The following is a 24806-nucleotide window of genomic DNA, read 5'->3' as shown; positions in this document are numbered from 1 at the left end:
AATTTCTGTAAGTTCGTTCGAGAGACAAAAGCCCATTTAAAGGTGTGAAGAGGGTCACTTGGAAACACAAAAAGCATTCACATGCATACATCCATGCTTAGATACACAGGCTGAATGACAGAAACTCCTCAGTGCCTGATGAAGATTTTCCTGCCCGGTGAGACAGAGCAGGGCACGGAAGTGTGGGCCACACAACCACATTCGCACACTCATTCACTGGGAAATACTGTGTCTTCGGCTAGAGGGAAACTGAGGGCGACGGTGCCTAGCTAAGGGTGGATGGCCCTTGGTTACTAAGATTGCTTCTGGTTATAGTTTCTTCCCATCTAGAGTGGGGAAGAGAGTACGTCTTGAGCAGGTAGGAGGATTTCTGAAAGATTTTTGAGTTCTGGTCCCTGAGAGGATGGATGGTGGAGGAAAAAGAGGAGTAGCTTTGCATTCTGGGTCGGAAGCAAGGGATGTTGCGCTCCTCTAAGCCCTGTTTGCTAAGGTGGCGCAGGGCCTAGTGAACTGAGAGAGACTGAACGGAAAGAAGTGCGAAGCTCGGCCTCTGGGCGGAATCAAGGGGAGGTGTGCTTTCTTTCCCGTTTTTTTCCCCCTTGAGGAGACCGTGCGGGGACGGCCAGCGTAGGGAGGATTAGCAGGCGCCTATGTGACCCCAGACGCGCGCGTAAACTCGGCTTGGGTTTGGTTGGCCCGCGGCGTCGATTTGCCGCGGTCCCTCTTTGTGTGAGCCCAGCCGGGAATTCCAGCTTTTATTGGGAAGACCGCACTCGGGTGGAGCCCGCGCTGGGTCGGGCACGACCGCCGGGCCGCGGGGCTGGGCAGGAGGCTCGCCGGCCTCCGAGCCGCCCGAACCCCAGGACGGTCCTCGGGAGTGCCCAGCGGCCCCGGCAATGCCACCTCGGTGGTTTCCTCGAGGGCGCCCGGCAGACCCAGCCCGGCGGGGCACCGCCCCTCTCCCCCTGGCCCCACCGCTCCCCCCGCCAGCCCGAGGCCCAAAGGAGCTCTGAAGGCCCTTTGTTAAGCTCCAGGGTCACACCCGTGCCCCGGGGGCCGCGCAGGGGCGGGAGGACCTTCTCCTGGCTGGAGGCCTCCAGCCCTCGGCTCACAAGGTTCGGGCCTGGAGGGGCCTCGCCCAGTCAGGGGAGGGGAGGCCGAAGCCCGCCCGTCCCGACCTGACCGGGCTGCCTCGCCCGAGTGAATGGTCGGCAGGATTCCGTCTGTTTGGAAGGCTGGCTGCGCTGCCAGGGCCTAGATGGTGGCGCTGGCTTGAGAAGCAGCCTGGGCAGGAGTGGAAGGTCTTCTCAGGCCACCCCCGTGGCAGCCAAGCCGCCTGTGCCCCGAGCACTTGGCCGGGGACGTCTCCCAACCTCCAACCCGGCCCGACGGCTTTTTTTTTTTTTTTTTTTTTTAATTCATCATGAGTGCATACTGATACTTCTAATTCAAGTTCAGGACTACACAATTTCTTTTCGTTTCTTTTTTCTTTTTTTTGGCCGCACCACGTGGCTGGCGGGATCTTAGTTCCGCAACCAGGGATCGAACCCGCACCTTCAGCAGTGAAAGCATGGAGTCCTAACCCCTGGACTGCCAGGGAGTTCCCAAGGACTACACACTTTCTATTCAACCTCACCAATCCTGTATTTGTAGCTCCTTCTCCCATGCTAAAAACCCCAGGTCTCAACCATGCCAAACACTTTTTGCTTCATCTCACGACACAAACAGGACAGTGTCAGCACAACAATGCTGACACTATCGCCAAGGATAGGATTAGTGAAAATAATCTAAACCGTTTCTATACTTTTTTGTCCTTAGGGCAAGGGATTATACAATCACTTTATTGTGTTTTAAAGTCACTTGAAGTAGTTCCTTTCCGTGTGGTTATGCTTCCGACTGGATAGTTAAGGTTAGTTTCATTTTGCTTTTTGATTTGACATTGCTTTTGGTTTATAATTATGTAAACTCTAAAGTCAAATCGATATTATACGAACATTCAGAGAAGTGAAGCTTCCACCCCTTTTCCTGGCAGCTCGTTCTTCTTTACCCAGAGGTAACCATTTCTAAAGCAATTTAGAGCTAGCTCTCAATTCCTTGTACAGTTGCACAGTGCCCACTGTGCAGATGTACCACTGTTACTTCAGACAGGGCCCGGCTGATGGTGATTTGGGTGTTTTCACCCCTTTGCTGTTACACTATTGGGCCAATTTGATGAGACTGAAAGAGGAAGATGCCCAAGTGCACACAGATGCTAAGCATATTAAGATTAGATTTGGTGGGAGTCGTAGAAAAACTCAAATTAACAGTGGCTTCAACAGAACTGTTTATTTTTCTCCAACATAAAAAGGCAGGCAGAGCAGGGCAGGGCTGGTATGGTGGCTCTGTGCCACTAGGTCCTCAGGTACCCAGGCTCCTCCAAATACATTGAGTGCTTGACTTCCATGCTTCATGGTCCAGGGTGGGTGCTGTGGCTACAGCAGTCACAACCACATTGTAGCCAGGAGGTAGGACCAGACAAAGGGAATGACCTTGACCTTTAGAGGCACCTTCAGAAGAACCGTACTTCTGCTCTCCACCTGGGTAAGCAGTATGAGTGGATCTATACCTGGGAGCCCGCTGCAGCCAGCATGACCTCATTTATACCATATCTTCACTGTGCAGAGCCCCTCTACACCCAGTGGGTGCACTCCCTCTGCTCCCGTTGTGGGGGGAGGGCGGGGGGCGTGTGCGTCTACACCTATGGTACCTCCTCTTTACCCATGGCCACAACCTTAAATGTCTCCTAAACCAAGCCCATTACTTACTTCCCCTGCACCCCTTAAACCTGTGGCTCCCACTTATTTTTTTGGCTTTATTAATAAAATGATCTTCATCCAGGATAGAACCCCAGTTGGTCTCAGGCCCCCCCGTACCACCAGCACAAATGCAAATACAAACAGCCAAATATCTTGGAGTTTGTCACTGCTTTTATTTGGGCTCTCGGGAGCCCCTTATTACCTATAGAAGTTGAGGCTCACTGGTGTTCTTTTGTTTCGATCGTTTCTGAAGGTCTTGCTATTTATTTAGTCTTTCTCTCCTGTTGTTTGAGATGATTTCCTAATAAACAATATCCAGCAAACTGTGAACACTGGTTTTAACTCTGGAGTGGGGAATGGGAGGAAGGGTTGGCTTGGGATGACAAGAACCTCTATTTCTGAAATGCTGGGATTTTTTTTAAAACAACGAAAGTGTATTTTTTTTATGATCAAAAAATTAGTAAATCAAGAACACTGTTGGTTCCCTTTTGTCTTCAGGATACATCCCAAGCATCATTTGGTGCTCACCAACAATGTGCTCTCTCTCATTTCCACCTCTGACAGTGCTGGATTTCCCCATTCCCAAACACGGCTCACTTTTCCCACCTGCCAGGTCACAGAGCTTGCAGGTCCCCTCCCTCTGCATACTTTACGACCCCACTCAGGTACATCATCTCCATGGCCCCTTCCGTCTGCTCTGCCTAGGTGTTCTCAGGGTTTATTGCAAGACTGGAAAGCACTAAGGGCATTCTGATCCCAGATGGATTTGATACAAGGAATCAGATGCTTATAAAATCTTTGGGAGGGCTGGAGGAATGTGAGTCAGGGATGACACTGGAAGCACTGGATTTAAGAACAGTCTGCTGAGGTTGTCATCCAGGCATCACCACAATCACTACTGTGTCTCATTACCCACAAAGCTGAAGACCCAGTGTTGGAAGGCTGATCGAGTCACTAAAACTGGCCAGCATGTCTCCCTGACCCTTCTTACCGGCAGCAAGTAGAACAGGAAGATGCCTCTACCTCGCTCTGCCTTCCAAACCAACCATTCAGAATCCTAGCGGCAAGGGAGCCTAGTAGTTTTCAGGTTTCTAGACTCTGCACTGAAAGAAGGAATTCAAAGGATGTAGGATGGAAATTGATAGTACCCAACAGGGATACTGCTGCAAGAAGTAAGAGCAGTAGAGTAGCTGAGTGGTCAAAACTACAAGCCTTGACTATTGGGCCAAGCAGGTTTGGACTTCATGTTAAAAGGTAACAGAAAAACACGAGGTCTGGAGGGAGAAGTGACACAATGGAAGTCCTGTTTCTGGAAAAAGTATTCCTAAAGATAAAGGGTTGGCCATGATGAAGCTACTGGAGTCCATCAAGGTCAAAGGCAATGTAAAAGCCTACTACGGCATCAGAGGAGATAAGGTTGAGAAGGATCTGAGAAACATCAACATATATGTCTATGAATTGAGTTTTCAGGACAGAACTTCAAATTGTCTTCAGAGTCTCACTCCCCTGAAATCCTCTAGTCTGTTTCAGTTTATAGAGACTATAAATTGCCCTGAAGTTATCTGTAGGGAACCGACCATCAACACCACTTTAAAACAAATTGTGACAACAGTAATGGTTTAGGAAAATACACAGGAAACAAGGTACTTCCTTCCATTTTCTCCTTTCCTCAACAGGTTTATTGCCTTTTAAGAAAATTTTTGTAAAATATAAATACAAAGGCAGAGAATTTACTTACAAAGTTAAAACACAGATTTCAAACATAAACACACAATTCAGAAAATTTTAGTTTTATGTACAATTTCAAGCAACCTCAACATATTATGTTAGTTTTCAGTATCTTACAGGGTACAGAAAAAAATAGCTGAAAGTCTTCTTTAAATAAGAGCATAAAATGTTTAAACATATAAACAATCCGGTTTGATGCGTGAAAACTAATTTCCCAGCTTTTAAATTAGGATATAAGAATTTCATACACTTAGTTGTTGGTGTGGATATGGTTTGAATTTATATTACACACTACTGGATCACATCCAATAGCACTGACCTGGCCTGAGCAGGTACTCTGTAAACAAAACATAAAGTTACAACGTCGCCAAGGGCCTTCCCCGAATTCAACCCCCCAAACCAACCACACGGCTCTGACCACACTCTCAACAGTTATGGCCTCTGTCATCGGAGCTTTGTATGAAATGAAGTCAAAGTGTGGAGCTCCTTTTCCTTGTTTTTTTTTTCTCCTTAAAAAAGAAAAGAAACAATTGTTCCGAGTAAAAACAAACATATTCCAAAGCATGTGTACATTGAAAAGTAGAGAAACTTTATTAACAACTTCATAAAAACTGACTTAAAAGTTTAAAAAGAAAAAAACATGTTTCAAAGTCCTTCCGACTGGAGTCGTGTCTCATAGTGTCTTTTCTTTACAGAAATAGTCGTATTATAACACCAAGACACACTGTACACGGCGGGCCCCGGCGAGCTCACCAGTCGTCGTCTGAGTCCAGGTCTCTGGGGAGGATCCACTCCACGGATGAGCCCAGCAGAGTCTGAAGCTCGTTCGTGAACTCCACCAGATCTAAGAGCTCCTCACTTTCCGGATTAAAGGACTCCAGGTCTTTGGGGCAAGAGAATAAGAGACTTGCTGACACTTGCCGGTAGAACTCGGCCTCCGCGATGGTGACAATTTCCGCATTTGGGAAATTGCAGCGGAATATGCAGGAGGACATTTGCAGTTTCTTGAGCAGGTCTGAGAGCAACAGCCAGTTACGAGGCCTGCACCAGAGAAAGGACAGTGGTTTGAGTTTCCGGCAAAATGAGAAGCGCTCCCAACTATGAACTACCCGTCTCCTGGCGGTGAAAGGGCCTGCTGCTTCCACTTTGATTACCCCACCCCCACCCCACTTCTCACTGTCCTTAGAAGATCTACTATTTTTTTTTTTAATTCATTTATTTATTTATTTTTGGCTGCGTTGGGCCTGTTGCTGCGCACGGGCTTTCTCTAGTTGTGGCTCGCGGGCTCTAGAGCGCAGGCTCAGTAGCTGTGGCGCACGGGCTTAGTTGCTCCGTGGCATGTGGGATCTTCCCGGACCAGGGCTCGAACCTGTGTCCCCTGCACTGGCAGGCGGATTCTTAACCACTGTGCCACCAGGGAAGCCCGGAAGATCTACTTCTAACGGGGGAACTCTGGACTCATGTGCATGTGTTAAGAGACCACCTAGGGCGGATCAGCCAACTTAGACAAAAGCAGGAGCAGCGCCCCTGAACGAGCCTCGCTGCAGGCCACCCCAGTGCTGCCTTGGCTCTGGCCACAACTCAGGTCACCCCTCTCCAAGTAAGTGCACCCCGTTCTAGTCACTGGGGAAAACCAGTCTGTATGCCAACCCAAGGGAGATGGCAAACACCTCTTTGACCTCTCCTCTCCTCCGGCCCTCATGGAGAGAGCATGAGAAACACTCGAGGTCACCTGGCTTTCCTTTCCTTTCCCACACCTCCAACCCGCCCCTCAATGCTGCCGGGAGTGAGGCTTTTTCGAGAAGGGAGGTGGTACAATCCTTCCTGATACCCTGCCACGCTTTATATCTCTATCCCGAATAGAATGTCACCACAAAGGCAGACACGTTCCCAGCCTCAGAGTCCAAGGAGGATGCTACTCCTTAAGCACCGGGGTCAACACACAGCAGAGCAAGGTCTCCTGATGTGTTCACTCCGAAGGGTTGGTCACGGGGCACAGTGGCCCGACTGTGGGGACAAGACTCGATCTAAGCAAATCTGAAGACACATAAGATCCAGATCCCAGGTGCCACATACGGCTTTCTCTAATCTTATAGGAGAAGAGGGTACATCAGTATCGTCCCGTGGACCTCACGCGCCTTGGAAGGCCCCTACGGTACCCGTTTGGGGAGGATTCCTTCCCCAAGAGTTTAGTGACTGAAACTGCAATCGCAGTCGCTGACTCCCGTGTCCTTTGGGCTCTAGGGGTGTGTTCCAATGAGGGCAGTTGGCTGGGGAGCCCTCCCACCCCCCAAACTTTTCTGGAAAAGTTCTACTGCATTATGTGAGGTCGGTGGACACTTGGTGAGGAATTCACTCACCCCCCAACCCATCCACCCTCATCTGCTGAAGGGGATTTCTAACTCCTGACACCCCACAGAGCAGCTGGGCTGGCTCTCGACCACACGCTGGCCACGCTCACCCCTGAGCGACGGACACCTGCACGTTATAACACGGCAAAAGGGGGCTTTCGGAAAATTCAAATTCCAATAGGTCACCATAGGCCTCGTTGCTGTCATCCTGGTCCTCCGGTCCTGGGGAATTTGCTAAAACATCGTAACTACTTTCATCATCTGGTTCTAACCGGGGGGGCAAACAAGAGAGAGGTCAGTAAGCTGGAGCAAGGTTCCAGCTGTTCTCCAAAAAGGACCCTGGAAAAATTCTTTCCCAAGCAAGCCCTGCTCACAGCACCACCCCCACCCCCACCCCCCACCCCCACCAGCCCAACTGAAACGAACAAGGCTGCTCACCACACACACAGCTGCCAGAGAACTCCGAAGAGCAACCGGGGTTACCGTCGTCAGGAGCCTGCAGGTTATTTAAACAGTCTGGAGAGAGGGGGAGAGAGAGAGAGAAACAAGATAACGCCTGCTGGTAAGAGGCAAATGCTGCTGGAGTTCGGGAACATCTCACGCTGGGGCTGGTGTCACCTCCTGACAAGTCCCACCGCACACGCCTCCAGGTATCTGACTGAAACCTCCCCACGCGTCCACCCGCCTTCCTGAGGGACTGCCCGCCTCACCGCCCCAGCCTGCCAAACAAAAGCTAGCCTGGCTAGCTAAGAGTTTTCCAGCCCCCCACCTTGCAAAACTCAAAGTATCTATCTCTTCTTTGACAGACTAACGTTGGGCCGCTTTTCCCAGTAAAGGGTCACTTAGAGTAAACGGGGGGTGGGGGTAGGGGGAACCCAGGTGAAAGGCTGTGAAGTCACCGTCTAGATGCTTGAACAAGACCGTGTCGTGACCTCTGCCGTACCTGTTAAGAACTTCTCCAGAAGTTCGCTGTGGTTCACTTTCTTGACGGTTCGACCTGAGTACGTAGCCAGGGTAGGATCAGCACCGTAGGAGAGGAGCAAGCGGACAATTTCGAGATGATCATTCTTGACAGCATCGTGGAGAGGCCTAGGAGAGGTGCGGGGGATTACACCTGTGCACGCGACGCTTGCTTCTACGGACACGGGGCAAAACCGAGCGTGTGCGGCCAAGCCTCGTAGGCGCGCTATTTCACTGAGGAGGTGAGTGTACGGTCGCTGTGACAAATTACTCTGTTATTTCAACACATAACCCTTTACGGGACAGGTGAAGGGACCATCTCAGGCCTAATTCTTCAATGCAAATCTCTCTTAATGCATGGCCCAAGGAGGAACTCAGGCCACGATGAAAACGTTTCCAATGAACTTAAATAGTGACAGACTGTAAGAAGGTAACGTACGGCGGGGTGGGGGGAAGAACCCCAGCATCACGGAAGCAGATACGACAAGCCACTGTTATACCATTACAAACAAAACCCCAAAAGTGCAGTTTGTAAAAGAAACTAGGGGCAAAGTGGAACCTCTCCTGAAACCAACTTGGAGATGAGTGATCAACCCTCTCGCCCAGAAGCAGTCGACAGGCAGGGCGAGTTCTCAGGAGGGTACAGAGTCCTCCTGCCCGTGTCCGCTGGGGTCAGGAACACTGTCCGCAGTCCCATCCAGAAAGGATGCTATTTGGAAACCATGAACCACCAAATACCTTACGGTTTTGCTAATTTTATGACTGTCAGGAAAGCCCCAGTGCCCTGCCTCGTGGTGGCATCCCAGGTACAACCAGGAAGATGCTTGGGCTGACTCAGACCTGGGCCTCTGGCCAATAAACCGAGGTCAAGGACAGAGTGGGGGCCAGGCCCGGGGATGTGGGTGGACACGGCAGGTCCTATCAAGCCAGTTGCCACTGGACCTGTCTGTACTCCTGGGACTTTCAACTCACATATATGTTAAAGATTGAGATTCAACAGACGCTGGTGAAGAGTCCAGGGTCTTAAAAGAGAACACCCCTGATTATTCATGCAGGCTCAACATTTTCAGGGACTTCTGTCCATAAGAGCGTCACAGAGTTTTAAAGTTCTATGTAAATTTGCCAGAAAGATCTGTCCGATTCCATTCTAAAGGACTCCGCCATCAGTGTGCTTACATGGCACTCACTCTCCATCTTTCCTTCTGGGGTTCCCCGCACACCCTGAGAACCACTGCCCATGCCCCAGCAGGGCCAGGCCAAGAGCACAAGACTGCCACTGACCCGGTTCCATCCTGGGCACTGCAGTTGACATCGGCGCCACATTCGAGGAGGTGTCGTACGATGTTGAGCCAACCTCTTGCACAAGCCTCGTGCAGGGCACAGTAAGCCGCGTTGTCGCGGTGGTTCACATCACAAATCTTGTTCTCCAGGCAGTACAAGACCACTTCCTACGGGGAGAGGAGAGGAGAGGAGATACCATCAGACCACCATACAGTGAACCTTGTAAGGCTGACCTCCCCATAGCTTGGCGGTGCCCACTTTCAGAGGCATACATCCTTGGGGCCAAAAGCCCACCATGGCGCAGGCAGGTGGCAGGCATCCTGGTGGGGGGGGCGAGAGTGCGTGAGAAGGGCTTGGAAATGCAGACAGTGTTGTCTAAGGCTCTGCTGCACCAGTGGCCTGGCCATGAGCAAGTTACCCTTGAACTTCTCCAAGCTTCTACAGGGCTGCTGAGAGGACGCATTCGGATAGCGATGAAAGCCCTCAGCCCAGGGGCCGACGTGACCAGTACAGAGGTGTCACGGCTGCTAACATCTTAGATGACACATTGCCAAGCACAGACCATTCTCACTTGATGGGTCTGTTCAGTCGGTGGCAGTGGACGATAACACAAGTTTAGATAAAAGTATGGATGACCAACACTAAAAGAGAGCTTAAATCAGCCAGAGAACATTCCCCAGCTTAGAGAAGCAGGGACACCCAGGTCAGCTACATCCTCGCGCCCCCTGTTAAGACCCCAAATCAGAACCTGGGCCTCAGATGCTCTTGTCTGTATGTTAAGTAGAGTTAAAGAGAAGCTCTCTCCCTCCATCCTCGAGGAATGACACAAAATGCCTCCAATAACCCCACCCTCTATTTTGCCTCACTCCACCCTCTCGGGGCAGAATCAGTCTAATATTTTCATATTTACTCAAGTTAATGACAGGAACCTGATACACCACAGGCTGCAACCTCCACATTTCAAGAATCAAATAAAACGTTCACCGCCCCCCCACCCCGGAGATGTTCTGTGTCAACACTGTGCATTAGAATCACTGTTATTAACCTTATTTCTTTGGCTTGTTAAAATATCAATATGAACCACTCCCAGTAAGCAGAGCAGGAATTTATTCAATGTTTTATTACCTTAAGAAAGTTTTCAGACACATCGAAAGCATTTGCCACCAGAAAACACGTTATACTGTTTATACTGGGTAAGTCATGCCCAGCAGAGAGCTGTCAGGTTCTGAGAGCTGGGAGTAGGCAGAACGTGCATGTGGCCCAGCACATGGTCTGCTGGGTAAGGGGGGATGGGATGGGGTCAGAACAGGCCTCCTTGTGACATCTCTCAGGTAACTCATCTGTTAAACCCAAAACGGGGGTCATTCTAGCCGCCCATAAGTGCGAGATGGGTTCTGTAAAACCTTTTATGCCCTTTGGAGGACACGCCAATCAAAGGTGACCACTCACTTGGGAGCGAACTAGAATGTTCCATTTGCTTACCACGTGAACCTAATGGGGCATGCTGGTAAACCTGGCCATCGGTGCCCTGTTACTTCAGGTCACTGCAGCAGCTCCCTTCCAAAACAAGAGGAGGAAGAGAAAAGGCACGCCCACGAATGCGTTTCTCCGTTTACATCCCAACCTGCCAGAAAGCCCACAATCCTCTGGGCTCCCAGGCCACCTGCCCCGAGCCCTGGTATCCAGGATACCGCATGAAGCTGCTGCTCTTTTAGCAGGCCCTCACTAGCCAGACTTGAGTGGACGGCTGCAAGCTAATGAGTTGTGTGCCCCAGCCAGGGAGAGGCCCTGTCACGTGGCTCTGGGATCAGTTCTGAACGCCACCAACTGCTGTGCACAGATCAATTTACTCAACCCAGGGTTTATTTGCTGTGACAATCATGGCCTTCACCTGGAAACCTTCATCACTACTAGGGCAGATTCAAGGGTACCTAGAAATGAAAGGCTGTCCAAGCTGATGGGTAAGTCAACTCTCTTCTCCTGGAAGATGGCAGCAAAGGCAGCAGTAGCCCCACGGCCAGGTCAGACTTTTTGCCACGGGCTGTCCTAACTCAACCACGTTGATCCCACTATTTACACAGTGCTTCTCATTTCCCCAGATGAGGACGTCTTCTGTCACCCACAGGAACCCAGGAGATAGCAGGAAAAGAAGGTAGTACTATCCTCATTCAACACTTGGAAACTGAGGCCCAGAGATATTAAACCCCAAGTTCAATTAACATGAAGTACTAGACCTATAACTCAGGTCTTTGGTACCTGGTCAGCTGGGAAGATTCAAAAGGCCCAAGAGGGCCCCAGTTAGAGGGATGCAATCCAGCTGTGACAAGCATCCCACAGGCCTTCTCTGTTGGGGGTCAAGTGGGCTAACTACACTCTCCTAGCTAGGAGGGTGATGGCCTCTAAATGGATGGCAACCATCGCCACCAACACTTTCTCTAACTGAAAGGTGAAGAGGCGGGGCGAGTCTGTCGACGCAACACATTCCTTGGTTTATTTTCTCCGCTAGAAATAAACGGGAGTGTCTGAAGGGCAGCCCTGCCATTCCCAAGCAAAGTCAAACTGCTTTTGTCAGACAGCTCTCTGTTCAGCGGCTATAAGCCGAATGCCATTACCCCCAAAATGTAACCATAAAGGCCATAAGCCCGACGTTGTTCATTAATTAAATGCCTCATTAACTTTTTAAAAAACATGACTTATTCAATTCATAGAAAATTTAACCATCACCGCTAAAGGCACAAGCATGTGGCTGCACACTGGCGTTTTAGCCTAAGAAATAGAAGCCTTTTTCCCAGGAGGGGAAAGTTTGAGGTCTTTGGCCACGCAAGTGATCTATTTAACGCGGATCTGAAGCCAGAGTGTGTTTCTAAACTTCCAGAACCAGATTATCATGACATAAAGCTCAGACAGCCTTTATACTGCACATGGTACCTTTGGCTAAGCAGGAGAAAATAACCAAGAATGCTGAAGACAGAACTTCAGGAAAACCCTCCCAAACCACAGCCTTATCTGGTTAAAAAAACTGCCCTTCAATTTTAAAAGGTTTAAGCTGCCACATCTCCCAACTGGGCCATCATCCCAACGTTTAAAATTCTGCCCAGAGAAATCCCAGAAAGTTGGATTCAAAGTTGAAAGCGTTCATCTACTTGTCACAATGTTCAGCATCAACACTGGTCATCTGTGGAATCTACATATTGAAATTTACATTTGAAGAAAAAAACAAATCCGACCGTACACATTCCCAAGGCTTCCTGTGCAATCAAAGGCCAGGTAGCCTAAAAAAGTATGGATCAAGTGCCCCTTGGTCCAGGCCTCAGAGCCACCAAACCAAAATGGAAACTGTCTTAGGACCAACGAGGGTCTTTTGACGTCTCTGGTCCCAAAGGGAGGCTGCTGGAAATGATGCCAAGTTCACAGGTGGGGCTTGGAGCCCCGCCCTCCACGGCGGGTGCAGCAGCACCCCGCACCCCCATCTCCAGCATTTGCTGGAAACGGGAGTCTACTTTCTCAACCCTAACCTAAAAGTTGGGGTTGGGGGCTCCCCGCCACCTCCAGCATTTGCTGGAAGCAAGGAGACTATTTTCTCAACCACGGGGGGTCTAGCTCAACACTATGTGCAACATCTGCTCTGTCCTCCTCGGCGCCCGCTCTCAGCTCTTGGGAAACCAACTGGGTGCTCCTTGGACTTCACCTGCAAGTAACTGCGCTAACTACCCGAAAGTCCTCTCTAGCTAATGGAGAGGTCACCAAGAGGCGTGTAGATATAAACAACAGCACATTCAACCCACAACAACAACAAAAAACACCCCCAAATTAAGCATAGCCCTAGTGCTTCCAACTTCCCACCCACAGTCGTGCCTTAGGGCCAAGGCAGGCACACCTCGAAGGGCTCACGGCACTATGGACCGGGGTGGGGGGACGACGGGAGACGGGGGACAGGGGCACAGAGCTGGCTGAGGGTGTGGGCGCCAGGGCTCCGGGCCAGCCTGGGTCCTGCCACCCCAGTGCTCATCCACACCTCCACGCTCAGCCTGCTGAGCCGCATTTTACTGTCACCATTCAACTCCCAGAGGGCTGATGCCAGCACAGAAAAATGCCTTTGCCCTGTGGGCTATTACGTCACAATTGCTACTGACAAGTATGGTGGGGGAACTGCACAGGGCAGAGGGAGTCACCTGTCTCACAGAGGTTTTGAACAGAGGTTTTGAAATGCCAGTCTTGCTGAGGAGCATGGTGGGCTGTGGAGCACTGCTGGATTGCTACCTGTACGGGTATCAGCTAACCCCTCTGAGGCTCAGTTTCCTCATCCGAGAGTGGGCTAGTACTCGTTACTCCCAAATGAAGATGTTAAAAGGGTGGAAGGAGTTATTACAGATCACACGGGCTTAGACAGATATCACCTATCTTTCTATGTTGCTCTAGCAATAGAGGCTATCACTGTCATCAGCCGTGCTGGGTTGGGATACAGCAGTGTGGACAGGGAGTTTTGTGCAAGGCTCAACCCCTGCTCCCTGCCCATCAGCCCTCGGCTCCCGTGCCCTCTCAGAAAGAGACTGCTCAGGTCTGCCCCACTCCCACCCCTACTCTGCACAGACACTTCCCACCCGCTACCCCACAGGGGCATCACTCTGCCCAAAACAGCACAAGTTATTAGAGCTAATAACTACTCTCCCTCTTGCTATTCAGAATCCAAAAGGGCTCATTAAAGTTCCCCTGGCCGCCAAGCCCTGGGTTAGGTCAGATTTTATATCAGAGATAAGTGAGCCGGACCGGCCGAAGCAGCCTACCTGCCTGAATGGGAACGGAACATCAGAGAGGCCTGCCTTTCTTTTCACACCACGACTGAACAAGCCACCAAAGAGCCCGCAGTGTGAGCGGGGCCAACGCAAACACCCTGCTGGAACACCCAGCCCAGCCCGCCACGTGGAGGGGGCTGGGCTCTGAGACCCGCCCCCCATCCCCAGCCAGTGTGTCCCCCACCCAAGGAGCAGCAGCCGGCGGATCCTGATCCGGGGCACCCACAAGGATGCTCACCTCGTAGCCAACCCGGGCGGCCTGCTGTAGGAGGGTCTCGCCCGCGTTCTTATTGACAATAAGTCTCCGCGCTTCCGGTGGCATCGGGCGGGACTGGGTGGTCTCTGGAGGGGAGCTTGAGCATGTCAGCCGCGAGGCCTGGGAAGCTGGTAACAATTGCTGCCAACGGTCCAAGGGCTTCTGGTCCTGCTTGGCCGGCGAAAGATCATAGTCGGAACTGGGCTCAGGCCGCTCCTGAGTGGAGGAAAGCACTTTTCCTCCTCTCTGTCAGGGGGAGGAGGCGTGGGAGGAAGGGGTTGCATTTTTACTCGCTGGAAACTTCACCGCCACCCAGGAGACAGGTCCCCTAGGAAGGGGCAGTGACGTTTTGGGGGGAGGGGTTCAGGAAAAGGAAAGCTTTGTCCCCAGAAGCAGAGAAGTAGGCAGGCGGGATGTGCCTGCACGGGCCCGGGGGGCGGGGGAGAGCCAGGGGCAAGAGGTACCTTGCCATCCGCATTGTCCACGGAGGAGTCCCCTGGCAGCGGCAAGCCCCGCCCGGGCTCCTGAGGGATCAAATGCTTGGTTTTGCACGGTCGCTTCCCGGATGGTTTCTCGCTGTTGTCGGTGTATTGCTGCGGCAGGGGCGAAGGCTGCCAATCCATTTCTTCGTCCATGCACAGCACATCTGTCAGGGGGAGAAGCAGCGGGCGTTACACAGTTGTAGCCGGTGAGGAAAGAAAAGCCCATTGTTAGCACTGATCGTTGGAGCAGCTTCAGTTTTTAAAGATATACCAATTATGTTTTCAAAGCACTAATATTTTAATTATCCCACATTCAACCGGCAAATAAGGCTAACCCACGAAACGCCAAATGGCAAGTCGCTTCAAAGGGCCGCAAAACAGGGCAGAAGCCAGCCCTTCGTGCGCTCCCGTCCCCACCCGTGGGGGGCCTGGGTGCTGGGGACAGGGCGACTGGGGACAGCCTGAGGCTGGAATGAGGGCACTGACAAGTGCCCGGGGTCACCCAAGACTTCCCTTCCTGCCCAGCCGCGGGCTGGGTGATGAGGAGCAGCCCAGGAAGTCGAGCTCCCGCCTCACTGTCCATTCCATAAGGAAGTGTGCAGGCTGAAAGGACCTCAGGAAGAAAACTCCCCGCTCGCCACACGCTACTCTTGTCAACTTGGATGGCGCTCAGGTCCCCTCCAGGGCCGTTTCCCATAGAGGGCGGGTGATCCACCCTCCAGGAGCGCCCCCCGCCCCGTGCGTACCTTGTTCATTGTCACTGCATTTAAGGGACTCCTCCAACCAGCTTCTGTTGCTTTTGGCCTCTGCCCTTTTCCTGCCAGGTTTCTCTTCGGAGATGCTATTGCCCTGGGGGGTGACCACAGGCTGAACCGCCTGGGTCACTTCCTTCCTGCCCTGCCAGCCAGGTTTGCTCTCTGCTGCTGACACCTGCTGCTCCCGCCGTTCTCTAAGGTGCAGCAAGCGGCGCTGCTTTCTGGGATGGAGCCCTGTTAATTCAATGCACACCTCAGGTTGGTCAGCTCACTATAATGTGGCTCTTCTAAGTGGATAGACGAACTGTTTGTCATTTCCCTCTCAGGCCAGTCAGCTAACGGAGAAATAACTACAAATTAATGAAGAAGCCCCCCGGGGCGGGGAACAAACTGTCTTACACATCACTAACAGGGGTGGGGGAGGGGAGGGGTGTGGTCACTGTGTTGGCTGAACTTGTCACCAAGTCTCAGGAGGGGGCCTATTTGCCTTTGGCCACCTTTGGGCTCCAGCCCCGGCACCTGGCTTTGGGGGGGTGGGGGGTGGGATGGGGGTGGGGGGTGGGGAGGTGTGAGTGGCTCCCCCCAGGGATCCAGGGTGGGACTGGAACTTTCCACTGCTCCGCTCCAGGACTTCCGTAGGGTGCCCTGCGGGCCCGAAGCGAAACCAAGCTCACCTTTGGAGACCCGTCTCCGCTTGGCTTTCAGCAGAGAGTCCTCCGGGAGCTCTTCCACAGTGGTCTCAGTGTGGTTCCTAACGCCAGAGACCTTGCGCTTTCTGTTCAGCCGGAGGGTGGGGCTGCATGACGCGTCCGGGGTCGCCTGGTCGGCGGGGGGGCTCTCTGGGGGGCTCCGTGTCCATGAAGTAGTCCTCACTGTCTTCTGGGGCTTCGAAGGGGTCAGGTTTGCTTCCATCCTAACACTCCCCTAGGGAAGGGGAGACAACCCGGAAAGGAGGGAACAAAGGTCACCAGGAGCAGGCAGGACCCCCATGCCCAAGGCAATCTGCTACCAACAGACCACCTCCCTTTGGAGACCAGGGGCCTCACACGCTGGAAGCACAAAACCCTCAGAAAGACGTCCCAAAGGAAGGACAGCTGAACACAACCAGCAAAGAAAGCAGAAAATGAGGCGCGTAGCCCACTCACGATCCATCCTTCAAGGGTCAAGGTGAGGCATCTACACCATCCCTCTATAGGCACGTGAGATAACTCCCTAACTGCTTAACTCTCCAAGGTGGCTTACTCTTAAAGGGGGGGGTGAGTGACCTCACAGTAAGATCCAACCCATCAGGGCGGAGCTACAAATTACTATGGAAACAGCTGCTAGTAAACAAAAAAGGCTGATGTCATCAAGAGACCAAATAGCCCCCAACTGCCATCTACACAGACATAGCACCAATGTTCACTTGGGTCAGCAGGGGCGAGGGTGAAGAAAAAGGGTAGGGAAAGAATGGTGGGAGGCTGGGAGGCTGGGGAGACCAAGGGAAGAGGAGCCTGGCAGAGGGAAAGGAAAGGCTTCCTGGTGCACACACAAGGGTCAAGGGCAATTTCAAAGAACTCAACCAGATTGCTACAAGTCCGTCTGTCCTCTTTCCACACTGCCATCGAGGGGCTGCTCCTATTTCCTGTCTAGGAAGAAGGCCCTCAGTGACACCAGTCACCCCACCTGGCACGTCTCCACGCCTTCCTTCCCAGGCAACAAGCATCTAAGGACATTTCAAAGACAAGACTCCAACCCCCTTCATGGGGGGTGGGCGGGCGGCGGGCAGGGCTGAACTGCTCACACCCCAGCTCCGCCTGTGTTGCTCCTGCCCCCTCTGCTCAATCTAGCATCCACTTGGGGCTTTTCCTCCAATCACCCCAGCCTAACATCACTCCTCACTTTTGCTCTAGCCAAACAAACAGTTCAACTGCTTTGCTAGTCACATTGTTTCTAACACACAAATAATTCCATAATGATCACTGTGCTGTTAAAGAGTTCCCCGAAGATGACCCTGTGTCCATCACCGGCCGGGGGTGGGGGTGGGTGTATGAGTTTGGTATTTCGTTAACACCTGAGCTAAGCTCCCACAGCCCGTTTTTCTAGATGAAATCATAGACAGACCCCTCACATGCTGCTCGCATTCCTCCTCCGCTCCCTAGACCACTTCAAGTATCACTCCCACTTCTGCCCAGCCGGCTGGTCCCCTGATCAGCCTCTCTTGGGGGCATTCCCAGCATTTAATGGCAGTCAGTTGTGGGGATGAACCTCACCCTGGCCTGGGCTAGCCTGACCTGTGTTCTCAATGGTGGAACACACTTAGCTTTTCTCCCAGGGTATCCCAAGGTGGGACAGATCCCTACCTACTCTTGCCGGAATGGTGGAATCACCCCAACCGCGAGGGTCTCCTGTCATGGCAGCAGGAGAAACCCCAAACTCCTGGCCTGTGCTTACGGGTGATGCAGCCCAGGCTACCGCAGGCCCGGTGAAGACGGCGTGCTGCAACTCTCACTCCGGCTGCTCTGTGACCCTCTTAAACACTCGGGCAGGAATGGCACCGCTTTACAACTCGGCCCCCTTCACTTGTAAAGTGGGAATGTTACTGCTAGCCTCCCTCCAGGGTGGGCTTCATAATCACGGGCCGGGCTCAGCACAGAGAAAGGCTGGAAAAAGCCCTTTAACCAAAAGATGCCAAGACTTCCAGACCAGCCTGAATCTCAGGCCTGAAATGTAGGAAATTTTAAGAGGTGAGCCCTGCTGGTTACACCATTGGACTTCTCTGGTCCAAGCAGCCTTCCCTAAAAGCTCCGTGGGAGGGGATCCATGGAGGAATGGAAGGGCTACCTTAAGAACCCCCATGTCCAATTTTAAAGTTTCTTTTTCCAAACTAGGTCCATCCACCCTTCCCCCAACCCTGGAGCCTTTTAGGGCAAAGATCTCAATTCCCCTCAGCTAAGGCCCCCCAAGACCTTACGCTAGTGTGACCTTACCTAGGCCAGTAATAACCCTGAACGACACCCACCCCGACTGCCCAAGATACCCATGGCCACCAGCTATGGGGTAGAGGCTCCGTGTCACTTGGAGCTTCTCAAAGACTGTTCTAACCACGACCCACAGGAGGATGACCCTTGAGGGCAAAGGAGATGGGGAGATAAATAGATACACGGGGATCCTAACCATCAGGCTTTGCCATCATTGCTACTTTTGGCCCTTCTAAAAGTGGGAAGCCATGTGCCCTTGGTCACCCAGTCTAAGCAAGATGTGAACGTGGTCCCTGCAGCATGGTCCTATGACTCACAGCACATATATCCCAAATTCATTATGGTTGTACCATAGCATCACCTCACAGAAGCATCACCACAGCAACATTTACAAGTCACTGTGGCAACAAAGCACCCTCACCACGGTTAAGCCATGCCCAGTGAGGCCTCAACAAGGTGAGAGGGTTCTGAGTCGCTGGAAGGCTCCCCAGGATTAAAATCCCCTTCTCTGTAGCTTAACTATAATAGCACCTCCAGTCAGGGCTAACCTTGTTAAAAGTTACACCCGCTACAGAAGGAGTGCAGGGAATCTCTGTTCCAAAGTAGTTTACAAACGTGCAGGTGCTCAGCTGGAAGAGAAGTTCCCTGAGCAAAGAAGTTTCATGAAGCCCCTTGACTGAGGCTTCCTCCAGCCCCTGGCCAGGCACTGCCACTGAGCAGGTCCTAGGCCTGTCCCAGCCAAGTGGTTGGCAAGGGAGATGGTTACTCCAAGTTTGAGAAGGAAGGGACCAATGCCTCCTTGCCCCGCCCCATCTTCAAATGCCACTGAGGGATCCTAGTGATGAACTTCCAAGTCTGAGGAACCTCCAAACTCATTTGGTGAACTTCCAAAATAAACATTTCACTCAGCCACCCATGTGACCATAAAGAATAAATGAGTATCTCAGCCACTGTGTTTTCAAGTTAATTTCTTTTTTAAACAAGCCCCTAGCAACAAGATGCACCCGCACCAGGACAACCAGGGCCGTGCAAACAGCACCCACCACCTTGGAAGCTCCTGGTCCCTCCATGGGTAGGGGCTGCCTCAGAAGGGGGAAGGCATCTTGAAGGCGTCCTGGACCCTCTCTGGGACCCCTGCCCGCCCCAAATCCCCGCCCCAGCTCCCATGTGCTCACAGCTCGGCTCTCGGCCACACCGACACCCATGAGAAGGACCTGAGCCCATATCAGCTCAAGACATGATGGCCCAAGAACAAGAAGGCCCATTCATATCCAGCTGAATGGAATAAACACCTGCTGTGCCTTGGATGTGGAGGCCGCAGTAAGAACAGTGGCCCCTTCAGGTGGCCTTTCCTGACCAGCTATTTACAAACCCCACGTCTCTACAAGACAGAGGGTGGATGGGGAACCCACCTCCGTTGCCCCAGTCTTTCAAACGGAGCCCCTCAACTTCCCCAACCCTTCTCCTGCCCTCCCATGGTGGCGATTCATGGCTCACTGGGCCATGTCCCGGGTGCTCCAGGAAGAGACCCGTCGGTCGGTCTGAGATTGGAGGCAGGCTGTGGGGGGAGGGGGCTTTCGGAATCATCTGGGGCTCAGGCCCTGCTCCCCATCAGCCATACCGAGTTCTCGTCTCCACGCTCAGCAGGAAAGACTGGGAAGGACGCACACAAACGTCTCTGGGAAGAAGGGTGGGTGAGGCCACCGAGACGTAAAGGGCAGCGGCCACCCTGGGTTTGGCCACGTTGCTGGAGAAAAGGGCAAGAAGACTCGAGGCCGGTTAACTGCCCGCTCCCTTCCTCCAGCCTCCCTCACCATCCACCCGCAACAGGCAGATTCCCTCCTCAGAAAAGTGCATCCCCGTGAACTTGGCCTTGCCCACTTTTATCACATCTCTCTGAGAAACTTCCCCAAGAGCTGAGTTATGAGGCCACTCAGGAGGGTAAGGGCTGCGTGTCAGCTGTGAGCACAGGCAAGGAGGGAGGCCTTCTTGCTGCTTCACTCCAGGGTGGCCTGGACCCTCCCTTTTTCATTCCAATCCCGAGGGGAGGAGCTCGGAATCGTCTACTCCAGGCACATCAAGAGCCCCATCCCTCGGGTAAGGCCGTCACTGACTAGCCCCAGAAATCTCCTTCTACGGGAGCCACGTAGGACACACCGGTCCCGGTGTGGCTTACCCAGAACCCTGGCCACAGGCCTTTGTCTGACCCCAAAGATGAGCTGGGGGAGGGCAGTGCTCCAAGCAGCAGAGAGAAGCACACGCTGCTGCTGACCACAATTCTCCCGAACTGCATCAGGCACCCACGACCTAAGCGTGCGGGCGAACGCCGACCCTACGACTGGGTCCAAGGGCCTGGGCCTCCCAAACGTGCCCACCACCCCCGACTGTCCCGTCTCAGGAGGATTGCACGCCCACCCTGTCCTCGACGTTCACCTAGGTGCCCTCACTCACCATCACCGGTGAGGTTTCTGGGGTCCGGAGCAGGCTGCAGGCCACAAGCACGCACACTGAAGAAAGCGGGAGAAAGACCTCCACTTGCTGCCAACGCATCTCATTAGCCCAGGAAGTCTCGAGGGCAAAGCCCGAAGTCAACCCCAGTGGGGGAGCAGCTGATGGGACCGCAGAGCGTGACTCGAGGCAACACGAGCTTTCTCTCCAGTTCGGCCTCCAGAACAGAACACAGCCGTCTGGTGGGAAGAACGGCCTCGTTGGTCCCACGGCCTGGGAGCGTGCTGTCAGCTCCTCATGGCTGCAAACGAGCCTCCACAGAACACAGTGATGCTCATCTCTCTGGGGCCTTCGTCAGCCCTCATCGCACTTGAACGAAACCTCTGCCTTTGGAGGGAGAATCCGAGTACTCTCCACCCCCTCCCACAGGAGACTGTCACTCTGGAGGGTCTGGCTCTGGCTGCAAGTGCCATTCCACTGCTACCAAAAACCCGTGTCCGTACCTGCTACACAACAGAACACATACCTGCTACGCCGGAGGTCCTGCACTGCCATTCCTCTGCTCACCGTATCAGACTATCACTGACTGCAGGACTAGCATTGCTCCGGAAAAAGGAGACGCGTGCCAGGAAACATTTCATAGGTGCTTCACTCCTGGATGCCGCAACGCTCAAAAGGACAGCCAGCCTTGCAATCCACAGCTGGGAAGGGTGGCCAGAGCAGCCCGTTCTCCGAACAGCCAGCACCCAGACGCTGGGCCGTCGGAAGCGTATTGTTTCCTCTCACCTCCCTCGGCACTGGGAGCGGAACCGCCCCGTTCCCACCGACGTGGTACCACACGCGAGCCGCCTGGGTTCACTTACATCTCTCACTGTCGTTCTGGTCGGCAATGGCCTCCTCCGGGGCGACCGACTTTGGCTTTTTGTCCTGACTTCCTTTCAGCCTTTCCCAGTCATCGGGGCTGAATTTGCGCACCTCGGAGTCTTTGGTCGTGGGGTGGCCACCTTCTCGCTCTTTCATCTCCAACTCTGAGAAGCGCATCACTGCACGCTACAAAGAGAACGGAGATGGAAAAAAGACACACCTTACCACCAAAGCTATTTCACTGCCCTTCCCTTAAAGGAAAGTATCTTCAAAGAAAATTTGCCCAAAACCAACCACAATTTATGATACAACTGAGATATTTTAAAATTGAACAATAAAAATGTAAGAGTGTTTATGTGTAACTAGTCACACACTCTTTATTCGTAAAGCCATATGTATGTAGAGATATATGTGGTGTGTATGTATAGCCATACATACACTGTGGCATAGAGACAGACATTCTCTTTCGAAGGTAAATAAAACAAAACAAAAACACAACGCAAAGAAAGCAAAACAAAAACACAACAGAAAACAAAACAAATGCACAATGAATAAAGATGACCATGGCCCACAAACTTCCCTTTGTATATTTGGAAATGAAATTTAACTCAAAAGGTTTATGTAAGATTCTAGTAATAAAAATTTGAAGAACTGACCTCACAGTAAGCAGCGGGTAGACATAAAATACTGTCCTCTTGTAATCCTTCCATCTATGTAATTAAAATGGGCACTCAATGGATCATTTAGATAACTTCATCCATTTTTATAAGCATAAACCAATTTTTTTCTTAACACTGCAAAACAATTTGCCTTTATTTGTCTTTTAATTAGAAGTAAAATATCTTGGGCTTCCCTGGTGGCGCAGTGGTTGAGAATCTGCCTGCTAATGCAGGGGACACGGGTTCGAGCCCTGGTCTGGGAAGATCCCACATGCTGCGGAGCAACTAGGCCCGTGAGCCACAACTACTGAGCCTGTGCGTCTGGAGCCTGTGCTCCGCAACAAGACAGGCCGCGACAGTGAGAGGCCCGCGCACCGCGATGAAGAGTGGCCCACGCTTGCCACAACTAGAGAAAGCCCTCGCACAGAAACAAAGACCCACCACAGCCAAAAATAAATAAATGAACAAATGTGGGGTTAAAAAAAACCCAGCTTCTTCTCTCTAAAAAAAAAAAAAAAAAAAGTAAAATATCTTAAGGAAATTCCTATACAACATGTATCTTTCACTAGCAAGTTAAATACATACTCTATCCCTTTAAGCAAGGTTTGTTTTTTTCGTTTTTTTGGTGTGTTTGTTTTTTGGGTGGAAAAAAAAATTGCACGTATCTCACAGACATGCGGCCGCTACACACCTCCACCAAGTATCACGTAAGGCATTCTAAGCAGCGCTTTTAGGTATATTTGTTAACGTACAGTAACGGCAGAGAAATCAAAGCGATTGATAGGTAAATGTCATGCAGTCTTTTAGACATCCTTCGCAATAATTAAAACTTCCGTTATCAGCATTCGAGTGGAGTTCCCTTAAAATCTACAGAATAACTTGAAGTATCCACTTACGTCCCCTTACTGGACACATTTCAAACATTTAAATCATCCTAAGCTTCATTAACCAAATCAGCCCGGTGTCCTGCCCTATCATACCCCCGGCCCCCTCCTCTTCACACATTAAAAAAACCTGACAACTGGTCAGGCTCCTGAAATTCGGGTGGGTGGGGGGCTCACCTGCAATGCCCGCTGCTCCCGGCTGAGCTGACTGGAGTCTGCGTACAGTCCGGTAGCGACACACTTGAACCGGTCACCCACGTAACCAGCGGAGTTTGCGATTCTCTTTGCCAGCTTAGATGGCTTCGGTTTCAGAACTTTGCCATCGGTTGATCCTGCCTCGTCAGCTCCGTCTTTGGTGTAGGTGGGGGTGACGTCCACACTCGGTGGGGCACTGCCCACGCAAAATGGTTTGGGATCCTCTTGGGTTTTCCCGAAAGTGACCGCAGAGCCGTCGCTCCCCAGGGTCGGCTCCAGGAATGGAGTCGAGACCGGCGTCGCCAGGTTCTCCTTGTTGCTTACCGCTGGAACATTCTCCTTGCTTAAGCCGGAAACTGGCTGGCCCGGAGCATGTATGAAAGTATAGGCTTCGTGGAAGTCACTGATGCGCCCCAACTCCTCTCTCAGGGCAATAAATTCCCGGAGTGGCTGTAGGGCCACAGTTTACTTTTTTATTTTTAATATATGTTCACATGTTTCCATAAAGGATCCAAGGTGGCCCATAATGTAAGGACACACAATATTAGCTTTAAAAAAACATGAAAAAAAAAAAAAAAAAGGGAAATCATGATCCTGGAAATGGGTTGCATCCTTTTAAGGGGTGAGAATAACAGAATGAGTGAGCCAAAGATTTGGGAAAGGATCTCACATTTCCAAATGTCCAAATCTTAAAATTGCACCAAGTGGGAATGTAGCTGTGGCAATATTAACCTGAGAGAGCTCTAGGATCGTTGTCTTTACTCATCACTTGGTTGCAAGGTTATAAATGACAGGGTAAGTCAAGGAGGGCAAGTAGACAGATAAGAGTCATTTCCTGATTCTCAAAAGAAGGGGCATCACCTAGGGAAGGGGACTCCAAAATCCTACAGGAATCATCTTGATATACTAAATTTTCTAGGTGGCAAAAGTATCTCATTTGACCCTAGCAGCCAGATGGAACTTTTCGAAAAGTAGTGAAAAGCTACTCAACTGAATGCAAGTCATATGACTAGGAGCATGTCAGTGGAAAGTTCAAGTGAAGATGCTGTGGAAGAGCAATTCACCTGGTGTCTGAGCGTCCTCAGAATGTGCAATGGGAGGTGCAGTGCCTGCTCTGTCTCACAGTGACCCTCCAACCTCTAAACTCATCTTTCCTGGGAAGAGGAATTCAAAAAGTCAATTTTAAAAAAAGATAGGGCTTCCCTGGTGGCGCAGTGGTTGAGAGTCCGCCTGCCGATGCAGGGGACACGGGTTCGTGCCCCGGTCCGGGAAGATCCCACATGCCGCGGAGCGGCTGGGCCCGTGAGCCATGGCTGCTGAGCCTGCGTGTCCGGAGCCTGTGCTCCGCAATGGGAAAGGCCACAACAGTGAGAGGCCTGCGTACCACAAAAAATT

At 51.8% G+C, this 24806-nt stretch overlaps 1 protein-coding gene across 1 annotated transcript; it reads right to left on the bottom strand.

Annotated features, from left to right (window-relative positions):
- Positions 1-4450: 4450 nt before the first annotated feature.
- Positions 4451-23876, bottom strand: LOC308629630 (BCL-6 corepressor-like; the record flags this gene model as incomplete). Its single annotated transcript, XM_081257697.1, is given in 15 exon segments — positions 4451-5564; positions 6985-7141; positions 7313-7390; positions 7818-7963; positions 9116-9282; positions 14147-14410; positions 14629-14810; positions 15393-15656; positions 15659-15736; positions 16076-16253; positions 16255-16314; positions 21308-21315; positions 21673-21859; positions 22330-22383; positions 23394-23876. Coding segments are annotated over 15 exon segments (2598 nt in total), but the record flags the coding sequence as incomplete, so codon positions are not given.
- Positions 23877-24806: the final 930 nt, after the last annotated feature.

This window comes from Mesoplodon bidens (genome assembly GCF_964165515.1).
Source record: "Mesoplodon bidens genome assembly, chromosome: 2".
Taxonomy (NCBI): Eukaryota; Metazoa; Chordata; class Mammalia; order Artiodactyla; family Ziphiidae; genus Mesoplodon; species Mesoplodon bidens.
The sequence above is the reverse complement of the archived record's forward strand: the minus strand, read 5'-3'. Positions and strand labels throughout refer to the sequence as shown.